This window comes from Calliphora vicina, chromosome 2, assembly GCF_958450345.1.
Source record: "Calliphora vicina chromosome 2, idCalVici1.1, whole genome shotgun sequence".
Lineage (NCBI taxonomy): Eukaryota > Metazoa > Arthropoda > Insecta > Diptera > Calliphoridae > Calliphora > Calliphora vicina.
This window is the reverse complement of record NC_088781.1, coordinates 132260655-132286553: the sequence shown is the minus strand read 5'-3', so window position 1 is coordinate 132286553 and position 25899 is coordinate 132260655. Positions and strand designations below refer to the sequence as shown.

The following is a 25899-nucleotide window of genomic DNA, read 5'->3' as shown; positions in this document are numbered from 1 at the left end:
TTAGTTTTTTAATAAAATTATTTACTAAACTTAATTTTATCTAAGTTAAACTAAGTTTAAACCCAATTAATTAAAGATTAAGACATAGAACTGGGATAAAAATTATTCTAAGTTAAATAAATATAAAATAAAGCATTAAAACTTATTGTTTTAAGTTAAACTTTGGTTAAACTTCAGACATGAACTTCAGTTAAGCAGTTTATACTTTTATTTTTTATTCCAATAATTTGTGTTTTAATAAAGTTATTTACTAAACCTTTTTTTTTTCAAGTTAAACTAAGTTTAAACCCAATGAATTAAAGATTAAGACTTAAAACTAGTTTCAAAATTATTGTACGCATAAAGTAAAGCATTAAATCTTATTGTTTTAAGTTAAACTTTGGTTAAGCTTAAGTCATGAACTCAAGTTAAGCCGCTTATACTTTTATTTTTCATTCCAATAATTTGTTTTTTAATAAACTTTATTTTTCTTAACTTAAACTAAGTTTAAACCCAATGATTTCAAGTTTAAGTCTTGAAACCCAGTAAAGCATACCGAATTTCATTGATTTAAATCTTTTTCGCTTTTCTGGCAGTTCTTTTATAGTTATATCTACACATTTAAAACACAAAACTCGTGAACTACTTTGTCTTAGATTTGTATAGTTTACAAAAAGAAAATAAAAATAGAATTGCCAAATATGTTCTTCTTATTTTCCGTTTCTTAAACTACCATGAACTACTAAAAATACATTTTATCATTTACAAGCAGCTCAATCGATGATAATCTTTTAAAAGAAATTATCCATTAGCATCTTTCATTCACCCTCCCCCTCTCAACATAGCACACATTCCCAACATAAATTACTGACACATTAAATTCTCTGATTTAGGAAAATGCCCTGAGTGTTCGAACAAGGCACAACGAAACAAAAAAAAAAAAAAAAAACTGAAACGAAATTAAAAGATTATCGATAAAGATTTGAACTTAATGTCACAACAACCCAATACATTCCCAATATTTCTACACTAAGAAATGCAGCTAGCGTATGTGTGATATTGCAATTTTTTGTAAGAGAGATAAGAAATTTGTGGAATTTACGCCCCCATATTGAAATGGGCCTCGTGCATGCAAACAAATAAACAATCATGCATATATGTGCATGAATATGTAAATTTAAAAATAAATAATACTCTTGCTCTTTCTTCTCTTCTCTTCGAATACAAATGATTTGAAGATGTGATACTTGAGACTGGCAGTTTTCTATGGTATTGGGATGGATTTTTGTTACAAATGAATCCTTTTTGACTCCAACTTCTGGTTCTATTGTATTACGCTGCCTATTATTTGTTTGATGACAAAATTAATGTTCAAAATACGGTAAGTATTTTTGTGTACTTAAAGAAATAAGGGGTTAAATTAAAATTATTCAAAAAGAAACTAGAAATTTACATTTAAAATTGAATAAAAAATATTTATATTCCCACTGGGGACTTTTATTTTTTCTGTAAAAATTTACTTTTTTTGTTCAAAATAAAGAATTTATTTTATTTCCATTATTTTTTATTTAAAACTAAATTCCCAAAATATTTTTGAAAATTCCCGGTAAAAGGGGATTTTTAGTTTTAACTAGGGAATTTAAATTTCTTTGGAAAATTTTATGTTATTTCAGTTTTAATAAATTAAAATTAAAAAAAATTAATTCCCATCAAATTTTAGAAAATCCCCATAAAGAAGATTTTTATTAAGAAATTGGGAATTTAATATTCTTGCAAATTAAAAAGATTTAATTCAATTAAATGGTTTTACAATTGAAAAAATAATAAATTTCTTATTTATTTCAAATAAATATAAAATTCCCAATGAAAATACCTTTAAATTTGACTGGGGACATTTTCCCCCTTACAAATTATCTAAGAAACAAACAATTTTATTTTTTTTCTAAATCAGTGTTTAATAAGTTTTAATTTGTCTTTGTTTTGACATTTAAAATTAAATTCCCAAAATAATTTTAGAAAATTCCCGGTAAAGGGGATTTTTAGTTTTAATTTGGGATTTTAAATTTCTTTCGGAAATTTAATAGTATTTCAGTTTTAATAAATTAAAAGTAAAAAAATTTGAATTCCTATGTCATTTTTGAAAATCTCCCTTAAAAGTTAATTAGTTTCTTTGTTTTGACATTAAAAATTAAATTCCCAAAATGTTTTTGAAAATTCGCCGTAAAAGGAATTTTTAGTTTTAACTTGGGAATTTAAATTTCTTTCGGAAATTTAATGTTATTTCAGTTTTAATAAATTAAAATTGAAAAAATATGAATTCCCATAAATTTTTAGAAAATCCCCCATAAAGGAGATTTTTATTAAGAAATTGGGAATTTAATTTTCTCTTAAATTAAAAAAATTGTATTCAATTAAATGGTTTTACAATTGAAAAAGTAATAAATTTCTTATTTATTTCAAATAAATATAAAATTCCCAATGAAAATACCTAAAAATTTCACTGGGGAACTTTTTTACCCTTACAAATTATCTAAGAAACAAACAATTTTAATTTTTTCTAAATTAGTGGTTAATAAGTTTTAATTTTTCTTTGTTTTGACATTTAAAATTAAATTCCCAAAATAATTTTTGAAAATTCCCGGTAAAGGGGATTTTTAGTTTTAACTTGGGAATTTAAATTTCTTTCAAGAATTTAATGCTATTTCAGTTTTAATAAATTTAAATTAAAAAAAAATTAATTCCCATCAATTTTTAGAAAATCCCCCATAAAGGGATTTTTATAAAGAAATTGGGAATTTATTTTTTTTCCAAATTAAAATGATTTTATTTAATTAAATGGTTTTACAATTGAAAAAGTAATAAATTTCTTATTTATTTCAAATAAATATAAAATTCCCAATGAAAATAACTTTAAATTTGACTGGGGACATTTTTCCCCCTTACAAATTATCTATGAAACAAACAATTTTAATTTTTTCTAAATTAGTGGTTAATAAGTTTTAATTTTTCTTTGTTTTGACATAAAAAATTAAATTCCCAAAATATTTTTGAAAATTCCCTTTAAAAGAGATTTTTAGTTTTATGCTGGGAATTTAAATTTCTTTCGGAAATTTAATGGTAATTCAGTTTTAATAAATTTAAATTAAAAAAATATGAATTCCCAAAAATTTTAAGAAATTCCCCATAAGGAGATTTTTATAAAGAAATTGGGAATTTATTTTTTTTCCAAATTAAAATGATTTTATTTAATTAAATGGTTTTACAATTGGAAAAGTAATAAATTTCTTATTTATTTCAAATAAATATAAAATTCCCAATGAAAATACCTTTAAATTTGACTGGGGACATTTTTCCCCCTTACAAATTATCTATGAAACAAACAATTTTATTTTTTTTCTAAATCAGTGTTTAATAAGTTTTAATTTTTCTTTGTTTTGACATTTAAAATTAAATTCCCAAAATGTTTCTAAAAATTCCCTGTAAAGGGGATTTTTAGTTTTATGCTGGGAATTTAAATTTCTTGCGGAAATTTAATGCTATTTCAGTTTTAATAAATTAAAATTAAAAAAATATGAATTCCCAACAATTTTTAGAAAATCTCCCATAAAGGAGATTTTTTAAAATAAATTGGGAATTTAATTTTCTTTTAAATTAAAAAGATTTTATTCAATTAAATGGTTTTCCATTAAAAAATTAATAAATTTATTACTTATTTTAGCTAAAAAATTAAATTCCTATTAAAAAAATTGTAAAATCCCTGCCGGGGAAACATTTTTTGTAAGTGTATGATTCAAAATAATACAAAAATCATTTGTTTTAGTATAAAGAAAGTGAAAGAACTGCTTTTGTGTGGCTTTTTTGTTTCTGTGGACCAGATAAGGGTGTTTAAAACACAAGTAATTTACATGCTCTTACAAATAAAACAGATTCAAATGTGCCAGGATCAAAATCCAAAAGTAAAGAATGAATGAATGGTGGTGGAAATATGTTATTCCAACAATGGTGGTTGTTAGTGTCTTGAGTTAGTATTTTATCGTCGAAATGCATTGAAAGGCAAGTGTATGGAATGTATGACTCTGGTAGGCACTAAGCTAAGTGGGTATACACATGATGACATGACGCAAACACTTAATTTTAATTAATCTAAAAGGAAAACCGGCTTTTTTTCTTGTTATCTATAGACTAAATAACAGCAGCAGCCACTTTGAAGCCTTAAAAATTTATAAAACAAAATAAATATTTTGTAACTCTTGCCATTTTATGGGATTATAAGAGAAATCATAGAAAAGGATTAACACAACTAATGTTTATAGAAATCCTGACAAATGATTATACAGATTTATGTAAAAAAGACAAATGATGATGGTAAATAGTGTAGTGTATCTGGATAAGGGGAGGAGTTGTGGAATTAAGTCTTGAAAACAATTAATCTTAGTCAAGCCAATTATGGGTTTGAAATTAAAGTGTAAGTTTTGCTTTTAAAAATTAATTGAAAGCAACTTGTTTTCCATTTAACATATAATATAGGATTTATTTAAATGTTTGCTATAAATTTTGTTTTAAATTGAATATTCAATATTCAAACTGTAGCTTAATTTAAGTGTCCATTTGGTTTGACATTAAACTGTTTAGTCTTCCGTCTTGTTTTTGCCAGTCTCCCTCCGTCCGTCTGTGTAATAACTGTCTGCCTATTTGTCTTTATGGCTGTGTAGCTGTTTGAATTTATTGTCAATTTGTCTGCTTTTGGGAAAATTGCATTTCCTTTTCCATTTGTTATAGACGTGTCTTATTTTCTTAATTTTTTTTTTTTTTGCTTTCTATCTTATATTTAGTATTTGGTTTATGGATTTTTTTTATTGCTCAATTTTGTAAATGTAATAACCCGCTAGACTTTGGGTGTTAGAAAATAAGCATGTTAACATGATACCCCCTTCTTTTTCTAACTTTATTCCAACATTATTAAGGGTATAATCGAATTTTTCAAATATTTTTTTTTACAATTCCTGCTTGCTCTCTTTTTTTGCTAAAGTCCTTAAGGCTTTACTTTAACCAACCAAATAAAAAAAATTGTCAATAATATTTTCATGACTTGTCAAGCAATCATTCCTTCTACATCAGAAAAATTCAACACGTTCTAGACACATACACACAACATAAATTATGTCCTTTTTTATTGCAAAACTTCTAAATTTTCAACACATAAGCACACTACACAACTCGTAAAAGTAACAGCCACCAAATATTATTATTTAAAAGCATACTTTAGGGCTGCTAAATAAAACATAAAAGAAAGCTTGATAACTAAATTTACATATTAAAACAACCCCAAATAATACTGTTTTGGTTAAAAATTTAAAAAATTCTACCACTTAAATATCTTCGTATGTGAATTCCAGCTTCTAAACCCAAAAAAAAAACACTGAAAATGTTGAAAAGTATTTTTGCAATGTTTAAAGGTTTTTTGTTCAACTAAAACGTCTCTTTGTTAAGCAGTTAAACAGGTCTAACACCCCTGCTGAATAACTAACTTAAGTGTCATTATACATGTTAACTAGAATTTAAAAAAAAACTTGAGTTTGACATTCCCCAAACTGTAAAATAATGACAGGAAATACAAATTCAAAAGGTTTGCCACAACTAAATTCAAAGCTACATATAAGAAAAAATTTTCAAATATTATTTGGGTATTCATTTCTTTTAATTTTTTAAACAAAGAAAAGAAATTTGAATTCCCAGCTTTAAACTAAAAATCCCTTTTACATGGGATTTTCAAAAAGTTTTTGGGAATTTAAATTTTTAATGTGAAAACAAAGAAAAATTGAATTGTTTATTTGTTAAATTACAAAAAATTAATTTTTAATTTTTTTAAGCAAAAATTTTAGTCACCGGGGAAAATTTTCTTTTTTTTGGGAATTTAATTTTCAGATAAAATATATAATAAATTGAATGATTTTCATTAAAAAACCATTTAATTGAATAAAATCTGTTTAACTTTCATGAAAACTAAATTCCCAATTTCTTTATAAAAATCTCCTTTATGGCGGATTTTCTAAAATTAAATGGGAATTCATATTTTTTTAGTTTTAATGTATTAAAACTTAATAATATTTATTTTTCTACACAAATTTAAATTCCCAGCTTAAAACTCAAAATCCCTTTTACAGGGTATTTTCAAAAAGATTTTGGGAATTTAATTTTTAATAGCAAAACAAGGAAAAATATAAACTAATTAAATATTAATTTAAAAAAATAAATAAAATTGTTTTTTTCTTAGATAATTTGTAGGGGGATGAAGGTCCCCAGTTAAATTTTAGGGTGTTTTCATTGGGAATTCAACTATTAGCTGAAATAAATAAGAAATTTATTAATTTTTAATTCTAAAACCATTTAATTGAATAAAATCTTTTTAATTTGAATTAAAATTATATTCCCAATTTTTTAATAAGAATCTCCTTTATGAGGGATTTTTAAAAATTAATTGGGAATTCATATTTTTTTTAATTTTAATTAGTTAAAACTTAATATATTTAAATTTTCGAATGAAATTTAAATTCCCAGCCTAAAACTCAAAATCCCCTTTACAGGGTATTTTCAAAAAGATTTTGGGAATTTAATTTTTAATGCGAAAACAAAGAAAAATTAATTTATTTCTTTGTTATATTACAAAAAATTAAATTATTCATTATTTAAAGCAACAATTTTAGGTCCCCGGGGAAAATTTTTAGGGATTTTTTTTTGGGAATTTTTTGATTGATTGATTGATTTTCATTAAAAAACCATTTTATTTAATAAAAACTCTTTAATCTTAAAGAAAATTAAATTCCCAATGTCCTTATAAAAATCTCCTTTATGGGGGAATTTCAAAAATTAATTGGGAATTCATATTTTTTTAGTTTTAATTTATTAAAACTTAATAACATTTATTTTTCTACACAAATTTAAATTCCCAGCTTTAAACTAAAAATCCCTTTTACAGGGGATTTTCAAAAAGTTTTTGGGAATTTATTTTTAAATGTGAAAAAAAAGAAAAATTAATTTATTTCTTTGTTATATTACATAAAATCAAATTATTCATTATTTTAAGCAAAGAGTTTAGGTCCCCGGGGAAAATTTTTAGGGATTTTTTTTTTGGGAATTTATTTTTCACCTAAAATATATAATAAATTGATTGATTTTCATTAAAAAACCATTTTATTTAATAAAAACTCTTTAATCTTCAAGATTATTAAATTCCCAATTTCTTAATAAAAATCTCCATTATGGGGGATTTTCTAAAATTAAATGGGAATTCATATTTTTTTTAGTTTTAATTCATTAAAACTTAATTACATCAATTTTTCGAAAGAAATTTAAATTCCCAGCTTTAAACTAAAAATCCCCTTTACAGGGTATTTTCAAAAAGTTTTTGGGAATTTATTTTTTAATGTGAAAAGAAAGAAAAATTAAATTGTTTCATTGTTATAATACAAAAAATGAAATTTTTCATTATTTTAATTTAAAAATTTTAGGTCCCAGAGGAGATTTTTGGAAATTTTTTTGGGGAATTTAATTTTCAGCAAAATATATAATAAAAACCATTTAACTCAATAAAAACTGTTTAATTTTTAAGATTATTAAATTCCCCATGTCCTTATAAAAATCTCCTTTTACGGGGATTTTCAAAAATTAATTGGGAATTCATATTTTTTTAGTTTTAATTCATTAAAACTTAATTACATTAATTTTTCGAAAAAAATTTAAATTCCCAGCTTTAAACTAAAAATTTAATGAGTATATATTTCTCCTTGTTTTGCTATTTAAAATGAAATTCCCAAAATCTTTTTGAAAATACCCTGTAAAGGGAATTTTTAGTTTTAAGCTGGGAATTTAAATTTGTGTAAAAAAATAAATATTATTAAGTTTTAATAAATTAAAACTAAAAAAAAAATTAATTCCCATTTAATTTTAGAAAATCCCCCATAAAAGAGATTTTTATAAGGACATTGAGAATTTAATAATCTTGAAGATTAGAGAGTTTTTTATTGAGTTAAATGGTTTTGCAATGAAAAATCAATATATTTATCATATATTTTAGCTGAAAATTAAATTCCCAAAAAAAAAATTTATGAAAATTTTCCCCGGGGATCTCAAATTTTTTCTTAAAATAATGAAATATTTAATATTTTGTAATTTAACAAAGAAACAATTTAATTTTTATTTGTTTTTACATTTAAAAATAAATTCCCAAAAACTTTTTGAAAATCCCCTGTAAAAGGGATTTTTAAGTTTATTACTTTTTAATTGTAAAACCATTTAATTGAATAAAATCTTTTTAATTTGAAAGAAAATTAAATTCCCAATTTCTTAATAAAAATCTCCTTTGTGGGGGATTTTCAAAAATTAGTTGGGAATTCATATTTTTTAGTTGTAATTAGTCAGAACTAAATATTATTAAATTTTCTAAAGAAATTTAAATTCCCAAGTTAAAACTAAAAATCCCCTTTACAAGGAATTTTCAAAACGATTTTGGCAATTTAATTTTACATGTAAAAACAAAGAAAAATTAAATTGTTTGTTTTTAACCAAAAAAAGTAAATTTTTATGAAAAAAATTGTTGTCCCAGGAGAATTTTCATACTTTATTTATATATTGTTTTGAAGCGAAAACTTTAATTAGTATTACAGTTTTTTTTTTGTTTTCTTTCCATTTCAAACTTTCCTCAAAAACTACTCATTTTTTTTCTGCTGATAAATAAAACAAAAATCATCAAAAAAGAAAAAACGTAATGAAAAAAGATTAATTAACCAAAAAGTGTCGATAATTTAAACGCACGATTTATTTCACAACATACGATTTACGTGATCATTAGACGGATTAAATAGACATTGGAATGGGAAAAGAGTCAAAAGCAACAACAAAAACAAAAACAAGCAATAAGACGGCAAGTCAAAATAAAACTTTTTAATAAAAACAAGAAGTAAAAGTTTGTGTATTTTTTTTGAGAAAAACTACTAAAATACGTGACCCTGCTAACAAATGAAAGCCAACTTAATAAATAGCACATAAAAAACCCTCAAACATGTCCCTCGTTGTTAGTCCCCCCCCTCCAAACATTTGGGTTTTAAACACCCTTACTTTGAAATTCATTCATACATGTTTTTTTAAAAAGTTTATAGGCTTTCAAGCATACTACACTCAACAACCCTGCAAAAAAAGTATCAAATAGATAAACAGTTAACTTTGGTATTTGTTTACAGCCCTGCTCTTCTCTTCTTTTTATTACTTCAACTCCCCCTTCCTTACTTTGTTAATGACTGTCTCTCTATTTTTGCTCTGTAATTTCGTTATTTATTTGATTGCTAGACCAAAAATTTGTTGGTTCGCAGTTTTATTTCCGTTACTTTTTACAAACAACACCAACAACATGGAGCCAAAAAAAAACAGTCAACAACTTGTTTTTGTCTCTCTCTGTCTGTCTCTTATTCGAGTGTGTTGTGTTTGTGTGTAAACATGTACATTGTTGCAAAATTGCATGAAATTGTTTAGACTCATTTTGCGCCCACTTTTTATGTTGCTGGGACAAGTGGGGTGTTTTTATTTTTAGCCTGACGTTGTTGCTATTGTTGTAATAATGTTGTTGTATAAAACAAACAAATGTTTATGTATAAATGACTGTCTGCAAGTTGTAATTTACATCGTACATACTTCCTTTTTTTCTGTTGCTGCCTGAGCGTTCTTCCTGGTACTTTACAGTGGCTACAAAATGTCAAAATCATGCACAATGGTACTGTTCTATAAATAATGTGCTAAACATTTAGTTTAATTCTAGTTAAACTTCCGAAAATCGTTCTATAATAGAAATAATTGAATAGACTGAGTTTTAACAAATTTGCAGTTTAAACTAAAGTTTAATTCTAGTTTAATTTGAACTCTAGTAAAAACTTCCGAAAATGTTTCTATAATAGAAACAATTAATTAACCGAGTTTAATCAAATTTGCTGTTTAAACTTAGGTTTAATTTGAACTCCAGTTAAACTTCCGAAAAACTTTCTATAATAGAAACAATTGAATAGACTGAGTTTAACCAAATTTGTAGTTTAAACTTAAGTTTAATGCTAGTTAAACTTCCGAAAAACTTTCTATAATTAAAACAATTGCATAGACTGAGTTTAACCAAATTTGCATGTTAAACTTAAGTTTAACTCTAGTTAAACTTCCGAAAAACTTTCTATAATAGAATCAATTTAATTGACTGAGATTAACCAAATTTACAGTTTAAACTTAAGTTTAACTCTATTTAAACTTCCGAAAAACTTTCTATAATAGAAACAATTGAATAGATTGAGTTTAACCAAATTTGTAGTTTAAACTTAAGTTTAACACTAGTTAAACTCCAGAAAAACTTTCTATAATAGAAACAATTGAATAAATCGATTTTAATCAAATTTGCAGTTTAAACTTAAGTTTAATTGTAGTTTAATTTAAACTCTAGTCAAACTTCCGAAAAACTTTCTACAATTAAAACGATTGCATAGGCTGAGTTTAACCAAATTTGCATGTTAAACTTAATTTTAACTCTAGTTAAATTTCCGAAAAACTTTCTATAATTAAAACAATTGCATAGACTGAGTTTAACCAAATTTGCAGTTTAAACTTAAGTTTAACTCTAGTTAAACTTCCGAAAAACTTTCTATAATTAAAACAATTGCATAGACTGAGTTTAACCAAATTTGCATGTTAAACTTAAGTTTAACTCTAGTTAAACTTCCGAAAAACTTTCTATAATTAAAACAATTGCATAGACTGAGTTTAACCAAATTTGCAGTTTAAACTTAAGCTTAACTCTAGTTAAACTTCCGAAAAACTTCCTGCAATAGAAACAATTTAATATACTGTGTTTAACCAAATTTGTAGTTTAAACTTAAGTTTAACTCTAGTTAAACTTCCGAAAAACTTTCTATAATTAAAACAATTGCATAGACCGAGTTTAACCAAATTTGCATGTTAAACTTAAGTTTAACTCTAGGTAAACTTCCGAAAAACTTTTTATAATTAAAACTATTGCATAGACTGAGTTTAACCAAATTTGCATGTTAAACTTAAGTTTAACTCTAGTTAAACTTCCGAAAAACTTTCTATAATAGAAACAATTGCATAGACTGAGTTTAACCAAATTTGCATGTTAAACTTAAGTTTAATTCTAGTTAAACTTCCGAAAAACTTTCTATAATAGAAACAATTGAATAGACTGAGTTTTACCAAATTTGCAGTTTAAACTTAAGTTTAACTCTAGTTAAACTTCCGAAAAACTTTCTATAATTAAAACAATTGCATAGACTTAGTTTAACCAAATTTGCATGTTAAACTTAAGTTTAACTCTAGTTAAACTTCCGAAAAACTTTCTATAATAGAAACAATTGAATAGACTGAGTTTAACCAAATTTGCAGTTTAAACTTAAGTTTAACTCTAGTTAAACACCCGAAAAACTTTCTATAATAGAAACAATTTAATAGACTGAGTTTAACGAAATTTGCATTTTAACCTCAGTTTAACCTCCAATTTTCCGTTTAAACACATGTTTAATTGTAGTTTAATTATTTGAACTCTAGTTAAACTTCCGCAAGCTATTCTATAATAGAAACAATAGAACAAAAACTTATGTTTAATGCTAGTTTAATTTGAACTTCAGTTTAACTTCCGAAAAACATTCTTTAGTAGAGACATTTGAATTAACCGAGTTTAACCAACTAGTTAAACTTCCAAAAAAACTGTCTAAAATAGAAATAATTGAATAGACTGAGTTTTACCAAATTTGCAGTTTAAACTTGAGTTTAATTCTAGTTTAATTTGAACTGTAGATAAACCTCCAATCTGCAATTTTGTAGCTGAACTAATTCCTTTAAGATTTTAGGTTTTATTTAATAACATTTCATTAAACTTTAAATCATTTTTATTGGAAATTTTAATTAAAACCCAGTTTAAACTCTAACTAACTGCAAGTTAATTATAATTTGCGTTTAATATATTAATATGTAATTGCTTTAAATTTTGATTAGATTTTAGTATAATTAACTTATAAATTTAGCAAATTAATATTAAAAATTTCAACTTACCCCAGCTACACTTTGAGCCACTACCGGTTTACCAGCGCCAGCCTTAACCAAAGCCATGCTATTACTGCTTAAACAATTAACATGCGACGATAAGGATGAAGACAATTGCTGCTGTGTTCCTACTTGCTGCTGAACTTGCAATGAATCATTAGAAATGGTCGAAAATTGTGATGAATTCATTATAGAATTATAATCCAGGATGCTAACAGTGGTGCTGCCGGCATTTGTCGCATTATTAATGTCCACCACATTGGGTATTAATTGGAATTGCAATTGAGCGGTTATAGTGCCAGGAGCAAACTCAGACGATGATTCCATATCACTGCCACTGTTAAGGCTGGTATTTAACGCTGTGCTGGGTGTTGATGAAGAGCAGTCACGTGTTATGTGAGTGTGGGAGGCAGCTGCCGTTATTAAATCAACAGTGGGTGTTAAATTGTGATTTGTACTCAATGTACTGGAGATAAGAGTTGGATTGCCAATTAAGGTTGTGGGGCCCACACCACTACCAGAACCCACCGAGGAGTTTAAATGCAGAGAGCGTACCTTTTCAGACATTATTTGCGTTGTTAGAGGTGTTAGAAAGAGGCGTGGCAGCAGCAGTACAGATTAAGAGCAGTGCATTAAGAGAGTAGTTTTTAAGTAAAAGTCTCATAGAGTTTAAGTTATGTTAAAGCAAAAGTCTTAAGTTTTAAAAAAAAGGAAAGTGTAAGAGTCCAAGTCCAGGTCCAAGTCCGTTAAGTTCCAGTCTATGTTAAAAGATTATGATCTTGGTAAATGTTGTTGTTTTGTGTGTGTGTGTGTTGTTGGGTTAAATACTGCTTTAATGATTCATTTTATTTTCTAGATTTATTATACAGCTAAAAAGAAACGTAAAAGAAACAAGAGAAAGAAATGATTATGATGGTTTTTGGTAAGCGAGTGTGTGAATGTTTTTTTTTTTTTTTTGTTTAATTTATTATTATTTATGGGCTATTGTTGTATGTGCAAGAATTTGTTAAATATGTTTTCTTCGTCATTTACTTAATTATCTAAATATTCTAATTCTTATAAATCTATTTAATATTAATTGGGAGTTAACAGCATTTGACAGTTTTATGATTTTCGAAAATTAATTGTTGTATTTTTTATGTTTGTTTTTAGTTTTCTGTTTTTTATGTTAAGAAGTTCAATCACCATAGATAGAAGAGTTCTATGAAAAAAAGACTTTGAACTATAAACGATATTTTGAAAACGTGAAATACTCATAAACTATCATGAAATTAACCCTTTAACAAGAAACTTAAATATGTTTAGAAGTTTTATAATTAAAAAGTGGAACTATTAAATGTTTAATTATTAATACAGCAGCTGTTAAGTTTTTAGAATATTAATTGCAGCAAAGATAAAAAATAAACTTATAGGCAATTAATCAAAAATGTTTTCCACAAAATATTTTTATAACTTTTCTTTATATTTAGCTATTAAATTTATTTAAACTAGACACAATTTCCTTTCAAATGATATACAATAAGTCTAATTTTACTTGTTCGATTGGGAAATGTTTCAACCTAAACTCAACACCTAGAAGTGGTACTGCAATTTTTAAGCTTGAAACATTTTTTACCAGAAATCTTTTTGTAACTTTTCCATTAAAATTAATGATATATTTTTCGAAAGTAGATACAATTTGCTTTCAAATGCTATACAATAAGTCTAATATAACTTGTTCACATGAAAAATATATCAACGTAAACTCAACTCTATGAAGTAGAACTGTAGTTTTTAAAACTTGAAACATTTTTTAGCAGAAATGTTTTAATAACTTTTCAATTAAAATTATTGATATATTTTTCGAAAGTAGACACAATTTTCTTTCAAATGATATACAATAAGTCTAACTTTTCTTTGTCGGATAATAAATAAATGTACGCAAACTTAACCTAATAAAGTAGAACTGCACTTTTTTTTGCAAGTGAAAGATTTTTCCAAAAATCTTTTTATAACTTTTTTATATATTTAGCCATTAAAATCATTTATACATTCTTGGAAAGAAGACACAATTTCCTTTCAAATGATATACAATAAGTCTAATTTTACTTGTTCACATGAAAAATATATCAACGCAAACTCAACACCATGAAGTAGAACTGCAGTTTTTTTAGCTTAAACATTTTTTTATCAGAATTTTTTTTGGTAAATTTTCAATTAAAATTATTTATACATTTTTGGAAAGAAAACTCATTTTACTTTCAAATAATATATAATAAGTCTAATTTTATTTGCTCATTTGTAAAATGTATCAACTCAAATTCAACACCAAGAAGTGGAACTGCAGTTTATTAAGCTTGAATATTTTGTATCAGAAATCATATTGTAACTTTTCAATTCAAATTATTAATGTGTTTTCTATAGCAAATTGTGGATATAATAGATTTTTTCTATAGAAAAAAATGTGTATAACAGTTTTTTTCTAACGAAAAAATCTTTATAACAGTTCTTTTCTAATAAAATATCTGTATAGCAGTTTTTTCTATTAAAAAAAATCTGTATAACAGTTTTTCTATAGAAAAAAATTTGTATAACAGTTTTTTCTATGAAAAAAATTGTTATAACAGCTTTTTTTAAGAAAAAAAATCAGTATTTTTTCTGTATAACAGTTTTTTTTAAAGAAAAAAATCTGTATAACAGTTTTTTTTATAGAAAAAATCTGTATAAAAGTTTTTCTATAGAAAAAAATTGTATAACAGTTTTTTCTAATAGAAAAAAATCTGTATAACAGTTTTTTCTAATAGAAAAAAATTTGTATAACAGTTTTTCTATGGAAAAAAATCTGTATAACAATTTTTTCTAATCGAAAAAATCTGTATAACAGTTTTTTATATGGAAAAAATTCTGTATAACAGTTTTTCTATAGAAAAAATCTGTATAACAGTTTTTTCTAATCGAAAAAAATCTGTATAACAGTTTTTTCTAATGGAAAAAATCTGTATAACAGTTTTTTATATGGAAAAAATCCTGTATAACAGTTTTTTCTATAGAAAAAAATCTGTATGGAATAAATTCTGTATAACAGTTTTTCTATAGAAAAAATCTGTATAACAGTTTTTTCTAATGGAAAAAATTCTATATAACAGTTTTTTATATGGAAAAAAATCTGTATAACAGTTTTTCTATGGACAAAAATCACTATAACAGTTTTTTATATGGAAAAAATTCTGTATAACAGTTTTCTCTATAAAAACAAACAAGTATAACAGTTTTTTCTATAGAAAAAATCTGTATAACGGTTTTTATATATACTAAAATTAATATAACAGTTTTCTCTATAGAAAAAAATCTGTATAACAGTTTTTCCTATGGTAAAAACAATTTTTTCTATAGAAAAAATTTGTATAACAGTTTTTTCTATGAAAAAAAATCGGTATAACAGTTTTTTTTAAGAAACAAAATCTGTATTTTTTCTGTATTAAAGAAAAAAATCTGTATAACAGTTTTTTCTATAGAAAAAAAATTAGTATAAAAGTTTTTCTATAGAAACAAAATTGTATAACAGTTTTGTAATGGAAAAAAAATCTGTATAACAGTTTTTTCTGTGGAAAAAATCTGTATAACAGTTTTTCTATAGAAACAAATCTGTATAACAGTTTTTTCTAATGGAAAAAAATCTGTATAACAGTTTTTCTATAGAAAAAATCGGTATAACAGTTTTTTCTAATGGAAAAAAATCTTTATAACAGTTTTTTACATGAAAAAAATTCTGTATAACGGTTTTTCTATAGAAAAAATCTGTAGAACAGTTTTTCTATAGACAAAAACCAGTATAACAGTTTTTTCTATCGAAAAAAATCTATATAAAAGTTTTTTCTATGGCAAAATCATTTTTTTCTGTAGAAAAAAATCTGTATAACAGTTTTTTTATATGAAAAAAATCTGTAAAACTGTTTTTTTTTATAGAAAAAAATCTGTAAAACTGTTTTTTTATAGAAAAAAATCTGTATAACAGCTTTTCTATGGAAAAAAATCGGTTTAACAGGTTTTTCTATGAAAAAAATCTGTATAACAGTTTTTTTTAAGGAAAAAAATCAGTATAACAGTTTTTCTATAGAAAAAAATCTGTATGACAGTTTTTCTTTTAAAGAAAAAATCTGTATAACAATTTTGTGTATAACAGTTTTTTTCTCTAGAAACTAAAGTATCCAACAGTTGCCCTGTGGGAACAATTTGTCTCTTCTAGGTTTAATTAACCAAACAAAGCGAACAAAGTAGCTTCATTTAATGATTTACTATGTTTTTTTTTCTCTAAAAATAAAACTACTGTTTGGTTTTTTCTTTCCATGCTTTCTTATTCAAAAAAAAAAAATTAATGAAAGACAACAGCAAAAACTAAGAAACAATAGTTTGTTAAATGAAATCTTTAAGGGCCTACAAACACTAAAGCCGCTCTATAACAATAGAGAAACACTCCCTCCCCCCTTTTCATAAAGCTGAGAGAGAATTCTCATACAATTTAAAGAACAATACAGTTGTTGAATTTACATTTCAACCGTTAATAAATAAAAACAGATTTAATTTAAATATTCGATACGAAAAAAGAAGAGAAGTAGTTAAAAAAAAAACAGTAAATAGTTATACGTGTTGTTATAAACTAAAGAGGTGATTAAGACGAATTGTTTTAATTTTAATTAAATGTAAATTTTGGTATTTTTTTTAAATTTATTTTAATAAAAAAATAAGTAACAAGATACACATCTGCTCAAAATAATAGATACACCTAATTGGAAAAAATTTAAATGGCGGTAACATTGAAAATGTCCTCGCAAGCGTTAAGAATACATCATATTATTAAAATTTCTATCTGGCAATGTCATGTCAGTCAAAAATCTGGCAACTATTTGCTTTCATGTTGATTTTTAAAAACGAATTTATTTGAATTACAAAAAATTATTTGCTCATAAAAATAGATACACATCAGTAATTTGTAATTTGTTTATATACAATTTTTTTTTTGTGCAATTTTTTGTTCCTATTTACGTGAAACAGTAAGTATAATTTAAATTTTAGCAACAATTTTATAAAAAATAGGACTCTTTTGAAGAAAATGGGACGAAATCATCATTGTACCGAAGATGAGAAAAAAATTGTTCAAACGATGAGAAATCAAGGAAAATCATTACGGGAAATAGCAAAGAGCATAGGAAGATCTTTACATTTTGTCCAAAATGCTTTATCTAAAAAACAAAAAAGAGAAACTCGCGGTAGACCAAAGAAAACCAGTCCAGAAACAGATAGGCGGATCGTCCTTATGGTTAAAAAATACCCTTTCATATCATCGAAAGCTATTTCTGCGGAGCTATGTAACGAAATCAGTCCACAAACAGTTCGTCGTCGTCTTTTACAAGCTAAATTGCCGGGAAGAATTGCCAGAAAAGTGCCACTAATGCGCCAAAAAAATATCAAGACAAGATTAGAATTTGCTAAAGAGCACTTACAATGGTCCGGGTGTGAAGGCGAAAAAAAATGGAGAAATATTTTATGGAGCGACGAAACAAAAATAAATTTGTTTGGAAACGACTGCCAAAGAAATGTACGCCGACCAAAATGAAAAGAATTCCACGTTAAATTTACAAAAAAGACGGTAAAACATGGCGGGGGAAACATAATGGTTTGGGGTTGCTTTTCATGGAATGGTGTTGGTCCGATATTCCGAATAGAAGATACCATGAATGCTAGTGGGTATAGAGACATATTGGAAAACGTAATGCTTCCATATGCATCGGAAAATATGCCATTAATATGGACATTCCAGCAGGACAACGACCCAAAACATAGTTCAAGATTAGTTAAAAACTGGTTCTTGGAGAATAACGTACCTGTTTTAAGCTGGCCCAGCCAATCCCCTGATTTAAACCCAATAGAAAACTTGTGGAGTGAATTAAAGATAAGGCTTTCGAAGGAAGTTTTCAAAAATAAAGACGATTTATGGGAGAAAACGCAAAAAATATGGTACGAGATTCCATTGGAGAAGTGTCAGAACTTGATATCCAGTATGCCCAGAAGAGTGGAGAAAGTTTTACAAAACAAAGGTGGTTATACTGGATACTAGCTTTACTTTAATAATAAACTAATTTTTTTAAGATAAAATTTATTAGCTTTTGTTTAATAAGAATTTTTAAAAATGTATCTATTATTATGAGCACCAAATTTTTCGAAATTTAAGAAATTTAATTTACTTTATAATATTTATTATTAATTATGAAATATTTTGTTTTTGTTTTTTACTCTCCTTTTAACTATAAATAAAAATCGACTAAATTTTTTTTATAATTTTACAATATACCATTATTTTTTTTCGTTTTTAAAAAATAAATTTTGGTGTATCTATTATTTTGAGCAGATGTGTATGTTAAAAAGTACCTAGAAACTAGGTAAAAAAGTCAATGACTTTAAAACAAAATACAATTTATTTAAAAATAACTGAAATATTAAACTTGCTTTTATCGAGTTTGAAAAAAAAAAATACTGGAATTTTGGTTTAATCTTTGAAAATGTGTTTATTTTAGTTTTAGAATAATAAGTATGATTGGATATTAAAACCTCAAGAAAATCACGTGCTATTTATAAGCTGGTTGAAGAAAAAAAATTCAATTTATGATGAATAAATTTAAAGCTGCTTTTAGATAGAGGCTAGTTTAAACATTTGCTTAAAAACCTTAAACCAGACAGCCAGCCAGCTTTATACAGCAGCTTAAGATCATAATGTTAACAATAAAAATAGTTAAATGTTTAAAATATGCAAAAAAGAAAAATAAAAAATGGTTTCAAATAAAATATTACTGGGGGGCTAAAAATCTAGACACATAAAATTTCAATATTTTTCAGCAGAAATTCTGCTCTATTCGGAAAAAAACTTTAAAATTCTTAAAATAAGTTTTCAAAAAAATAATCATGAATTGATAAAACATTTTAAATAATATTTTATCAGAATTTTTTAATTCCCTGAATTTGAGAAATAGCGCTAATTCCATAAAAAAAATCATTTATATATTTTTTTTTGCTTTTTATTATTATTTTGTTTAAATTATTATTAATTAATTCAATTTGTTTGCGTTTAAATTATGTTAATTTGTTAACAAACACAATACATTTGTAAATTTTGCATAAAAAAAAATTCAAAATTATGAAATTTCAAAAATGGAAGAGAAAAAAAAACGATTTGTAAACATTTTTTCACGTTTGTCTTTAAATGGATTTAAATACATAAAATATTATTGGAAACCAAAGAAAGCTTGAAATAAAAAAAATAAAAAATAGAGCTGCCACTTAATCAGGGAAAAAATAAAATCGCCAATTAGAAATTGAAATTCCCAAATTCCCAACACGAAATCACTTTGTATTTTCCGACTACCAAATACTTGTAAATAATGCTTATATCTAGCCTTCAGAAGACTCACGAAAAACCCTATTATATTTCAATAGAAAACCTAGTAAATTTGAATTTATGTATGAACAAGTAAGAGAGCTACATTCGGCTATGCCGAAACTTATATACCCTTCACCAAATTATACTTCAAAATAAAAATTTTAAATATTTTTAAGTAAACAAAATTTATTTTTTTTTCCAAAGTAGTTTTTTTCATTTTATGGAAAAATTTTTTTCGAATTGTTTTTTAATTTTTAAAATTTAAAAAATTTTTTTTAAATTTAAATTTTTTTTTAATATTTAGGGAAAAAAAAACTTTTGGTGAAAAAAAAATTCTGGTTAAAAAATATTTTTTCCGATTTTGAAAACCTAGTAAATTTTAATTTATCTATAACAAGTAAGAGAGCTATATTCGGCTGTAGTAGCCCAACTTACTATTTGCAAAGGTCTTTGAAATATCTATCATTAGATATCCATATTGTCTATATTAATGACTTAGTAATCCATACATAGATCGAAAATCGATGTTTTCCAATATGGGCCCTTTTCAAAAAAGTTTTTGATTTCGGAAAAAAAATATTAATTTTTTTTTAATTATTTTTCGACGGCTAATATTATATTTTTTTTCGAATTGTTTTTTAATTTTTTAAATTTAAAATTTTTTTTTAAAAATTTGAAAAAAAAAAATTTTGGTGAAAAATAAATTCGGGTTAAAAAATATTTTTCCCGATTTTTACCCATGGCCCAACACACTATGGTCTTATATACATACGTCGTTGCAAAGGTCTTTGAAATATCTAACATTGTCTATATTAATAACTTAGTAATCCAGATATAGGTCGAAAATCGAGGTTTTCCAATATGGACCCTTTTTTTAATTTTTTTTTTTACTCATTTTAAAAAAAACGTCGAAAATGTTTTTGAATTCGGAAAAAAAAATATTAAATTTTTTTTATAATTTTGGTTAATATTATATTTTTTTTCGAATTGTTTTTTAATTTTTAAAATTTTTTTTTTTTTAATTTAAATTTTTTTTTTTTAAATTTAAAAAAAATTTTTGGTGAAAAAAAAATTCGGGTTAAAAAATATTTTTTCCGATTTTGACCAATTGTAGGCCCAACTTACCCTTTTTTGCACTTTTTTTTTGCTCATTTTGAAAAGAAAATCAAAAAAGTTTTTGATTTCTAAAAAAAAAACATTAAAATTTTTTTATTTTTTTTTTAATATCAAATTTTGACCCCCTCTAACTCATAGAGTTCTCGACCGATCTTGTTGAAAACTTGTGTCGGAGTTACTACCCAATAAAACTACTTTGGTGCAAATTTCATCCCGATCGAAAGACATCGATTTCAAAAGTTGGTGGTTCACTTGACATGAAATGCCCCATATACTTTATAGGATCGGAAAATTATATTGTGAAAATTACAAACGGAATGACAAACTTATATATTCCCTTCTCACCAAGGTGAAGGGTATAAAAATTAATAAATTACGGAATATAGTTTTCCAAAAAAGTTTCCATTGTATTTTCATTCACTGTATGTCACTATTTTCATTTACAAAATTTTACCTTGTGGTTTGGTTTTATTTCTTTAATGTTTACTCTATTACATTCAGAACATTTCAAAATATGTATTCAAAACAAATCATTCTGGTAGTTAGTGCATTTTTTAGGTGTTTTAAGATAAAATATATTGGGAGTTTTGATAATTTCCTTTAATTTGTCGTTTACGGTGCTTTTTTTGATTCATTATTTTTCAAATGGCAACACTCTACTTTGGCAACACTCTACTTGAGTTATTAATTGATGGAACAAAAAGAGAGAGAGAGGGAGGGAGACAAATAGCAAAGCTAACAAACAAACAAATGCAAGAATGAAAGAAAAAAGGAAAACTCAAAAAAAACAAAACACAACAACTAAAAACAACATAAAATCATAAAAAGTTATTAGTTCCGGTCAATAACTTTCGATTCGTTGTTATAGCTTTAGCTAATGTTGTTCTTGTTGTTGTTTGTTACTATTGTTGTTGTTGCCTGTTATTACAGCTGGTTTATTATGGTTAAATCAGTCAAGCAACAACTACTGGGTTTTTATTTCTGCTGCTGCTGCAGCATAGACAACAACAACAAAAAAAGAGTTAAAAGTTGGCGCTTACCGGCTAAATAGTGGCAGTTACGAACAGTTTAATCAAACTACACCTCACTACTCCTCCCCTCCCCAACTGCCTGCCTTACTAAATAGACTTTTCAACTTTTGTTCGTTCACCGTAAATTAAATGTAGACCGGTTAGTTATATTTTTGTATAACTAATTTTTCTTTTTCTAGTCTGCCTGCTTTTCCAACCACCCTTTTCAATCCATTTCAATAGGAAAGCAGCAGCATAGAAAGAAACTTCAGCTATAGAATATGATACAAAAAAAGCCTTAACATTTTAACATTTTTAATTAAAAATTAAAAACAAGAGATAAGAAATGAGCTTTTTTTTCCAGAAAAAAAGTAAAACAAAAAAATAATAAAAATGTAAATTAGTTTTTAACTGCACTAAGGAAAAGGAGGGCCCAGTGCTATAATATTAACATAATGGTAAAAATAATTAGTTATAGGCTGAATAAAATTTTAAAAGATAAATGAAAAGTGTAAAGAAGATATTTATAAATAAATTCTATTTGTTAAAGTTATAAACTAGGAGATATTTTTAGCTTTAGAAACTCCGCCTATGTTTGAAATTTTCTACTTAATTAATATTCATAGTTTTGAGGAAATCAAAGCAGCTGCTTCTTATTAATTACTATTTTTACACTCTATAGTGTAAACTTTGCCAACAATATTCCAGCTTAACTTTTCTTCCTGGTAGTTTAAAAGGCAGTTCACCTTCTTGTATTAAGAAAATCTAAATGCGGTGGCTACACATCCCTGAATGAACATCAGAAACATCATTAGAAACATCGTTACACTGTGCCGACCAAAGGATTTCATCGACTATAAATGCCGTGTTCGGGTCTTTCGGAAGAAATCATAAGACCACTGCAACTTAGAATGAACCAAAAGAAGCTTCAATGATCTTCTGAATTCCTTCAATATCTATTACGACCACAAGCCATGTAAAACGGAATTTGAATAAGTCACAGGCTTGTTGACGTGAATAATGAGATCCAAGAACATTTGAAGATCTGTAAAGAGAGTTTAGGTATTGACAAGTTCTGGTCTACATTTCAGACTCTGTCCATTAGGACGAAGTAGAATGTTTGGGTATCAATCAAGTTTGCTGACATCAGGTGTCCAAATGCGGTGGCTAGACATCTTGGAAGGGTAATCTCGGATCATTCCTACCAACCTTTGTTTCATTGGAATCACACTACTTAGCGTGACATTGAATCGATCAACACAGTTGCCATTCATTTTATTACCACTTTGTGGTTGCTCTTTCCAACTGAAGTCACAGTCTTGCTGACGATCATATGATCATCCAATTGAACAGTGTGATCAACAGATTGGTAAAGCGAAGATTTCCCGGGATCCTATGATCGTCCAACTGAACGCAAAAAATGAAAGAAAATGACAAACGGAGAGCTGATTAGATAGCTGATTTGCTGATTTGAAGAAATGTAAAGAAAGTTCCGGAAGTGACAAGTTGTGGTCTACATTCCAAAAACTATCATTCATGATGAAGAAGAATGATCGGGTTATCTGATGTCAGGTATCCTCTGTGCTGGATAGACATCCTGGAAGAGTGAACACAAATACTTCAGGCCAACCTTAGTTTTTGCTGGATTAAGCAACAATCATGACACTGGAGCGACCAAACAATTTCGACGATTTAAAATGCCTTAGAATTAACCAAACATATCATCAAAGATCTTCCGAATCCCTACAATGTGGCCAAAGACAAGAATAAGTTATGTGAAACTGTCAACACAATTGCCACAAACTTTATTCTCGCTGGTCTGACTTACTTTACAACAGAAGTATGAAAATCAAAATCTAGCTGTTGATAGAGAGCTGATTAGATCAATTAAAGAATTGTAACGCGAGTTCACATAACTTCCAGATACTCTTCATGCCAACGAATGCGAAATAATTCGTTCTGGATCAAGTTTTCCAACATCAAGTGTCAAACTATGATGACTAGGCATACAGTGAATTAGAAGCATTCCGGAAATCCATATAGTTTCTCTGGTTGCAGAACATAAGCCAATAATCATGACATTGAATCGATCAAACGATTTCATAGGCTATGAATGCCGTGCTGGCATCATTGAGAAGAAACTCTTAGATTCAATGATTTTTCGATTCCTTTCAAATGTGCACAAAGACAAGCAAGAATTCTGTGACTCTGTCAACACAGTTGCCGGGCCCTCTTCCGAACTGAAGTTTGAAATCAACCATGCGGTAAAGGTGGACCAGCAAAGAGCCTGTGATTTCCGAGGTTTCTATGTTTGTCCAACTAAATGCGATAAACAGTTTGGTAAAGGTAATCATGTGGAGAGCTAATTAGATCCTTTGAAGAACTGAAATGAGAATTCAGGTATTGGTAAATTGAGGTCTACATTCCAGAATCTCTCCATTCGGACAGAGTAGAATTATTCGGTAATAATTACCGCCGATCGGTTCCTCTTTAAAAAAATAAAGTGGTCATTGTCTTGCTGACCATCATATGATCGTTCAATTTATCCATGTGATCAAGAGGTTTGCAAAGATGTACAAGCGAAGAGACTGTGATTTCCGATGTTCCTACGATCGGCGAACTAAACCATGTGATCGTCCGGTTTGTAAAGTTAGACAACCTGAAAACTGATTATATCAGTTGAAGATCTGTAGCGAGAGTAATGTTATTGGCAAGACACTCTACATCTGGAGGAAGGATCATTGGTTCTCCACCATGTTTGTGGCATCAGTTGGCTTTTCATGTAGCATTCGGATATAAACAAGGGAAAACGAAAGGTTGTACGTAATTTACATACATGAAAATTATGCATATTGCTGTTGTCAACAACAATGAAATGTCTATCAACACACTGATTTAGAAACGGGATTCATGTTGAAAAATAATGGATATAAAAGAGTAAGTCATTGAAAGATACAGGAGTCTTTCAATCCGTTTTTCCTAGTCTCACCAGTCGCAAGGCTACTCTAGTCTCTTCAACTCCCACACATTTATTCTCTAGTTGCAACCCACAATCTCTCCAATCCCATTCAAATGTGGGACATTCACTTGCGCCACTTGATTTCAGTTAAATTTTTTTGGATCGCCCAAAGAGAGACAAAAAGAAACAAAGTATTGTTCATAAGTTTAACAACCTTCCAAGGTAGTTTAAAGACACCTACTTAAGATCACGTTAAGTGAAACAAAGAATTCCTTGGAGCGGGATATTGTCACTTCTCTTACTGTTTAAATTCTACATGAGGTGATGTGATATTTGGGGTAAAAAATCCACTGTTTCTTTACAGCTCATACTCTGCTAGCTCTTATGTTCCTGAAAAAAGAACTTTAACCCGAGTTCGTAGTTGAAAGAGCAAGAGTAATGTGGTTTTGTTGATGATCTATACAGTCAACAGTTCACAGTTTCATGACTGCGCAAAATCGGCATTCGTAGTCAAAGATCCACCAAGTTTGGCTTTGAACTTGCTGAAAGTTGTATGTCTTACATTTGTTACTTTTAATTTCAATCACAAAAATTCCGAATTAGAAACAAGATTCTTTAAAGGAAATTGAGGAATGGTGAAAAAGAGTTTGAGGATCCTTTCGTTCAAGGATCGTAATATAATTTAAACTAAACAGTTCTCCTGTGATTATATTCCAACGACAAATTTATACAATTGAACTTTGAGAATCCGAAACATACCATTGATGACATTCGTAAGATGAGTGTGGAACTGGAATCAAGATTGTTAAACTAGTCACAAGCTAGATTAGGTTCTCAGGCAGCCGCATAGTGGAGACAGGAAAGAGGGTCCAGGATAAAGATAGAAATGAAAGGAGAAGTGGACAGTCATATGGAATGAAGAAGTGAAGAGAGAAGAATATTAAGCACCAGTCAATTGACGGATATTGTTTCTCTCCGTGGAGATTCCCGTGTTTGGCCTGATTAGCCAATTGTTATGCCTTATAAAGGTATTATTGCACTCTAACTTCATGTCCGAAAGCTCAGAAAGACTATTTAAGGAACTATGTCCCAGAAACCTTGAGCGTAATACCAAGAATTTTGACAACTTCTACAGAAGTCGTTATAGGACAGGCCAACTCGACACAAGTTCCTGACAAATAATGTCAGAAAACCATCTACAAAATAGAAGGGAAGGAGTATCTTTCAGGTTATGGATCATAACATTATGCAAACCAAACAGTTCTCCTATCCGAACTACAAAATTACCCAGATGAACTTCGCGAATCGGGAACATGTTATTGAGGAGCTTCTTTTGTTTG

General features: G+C 26.9%; 1 protein-coding gene across 3 annotated transcripts in view; it reads right to left on the bottom strand.

Moving 5' to 3' along the window:
* The window catches only part of CdGAPr (GTPase-activating protein CdGAPr), a 174109-nt gene that overhangs the window by 32679 nt on the left and 115531 nt on the right, over positions 1-25899 (bottom strand). For all 3 annotated transcript variants that reach the window (XM_065501800.1, XM_065501804.1, XM_065501801.1), the window contains exon 3: positions 12073-12932. In XM_065501800.1, coding sequence (XP_065357872.1) covers positions 12073-12630 — 558 coding nt within the window. In that variant the 5' untranslated portion in view covers positions 12631-12932. The remainder of the gene's footprint in view (positions 1-12072; positions 12933-25899) is intronic.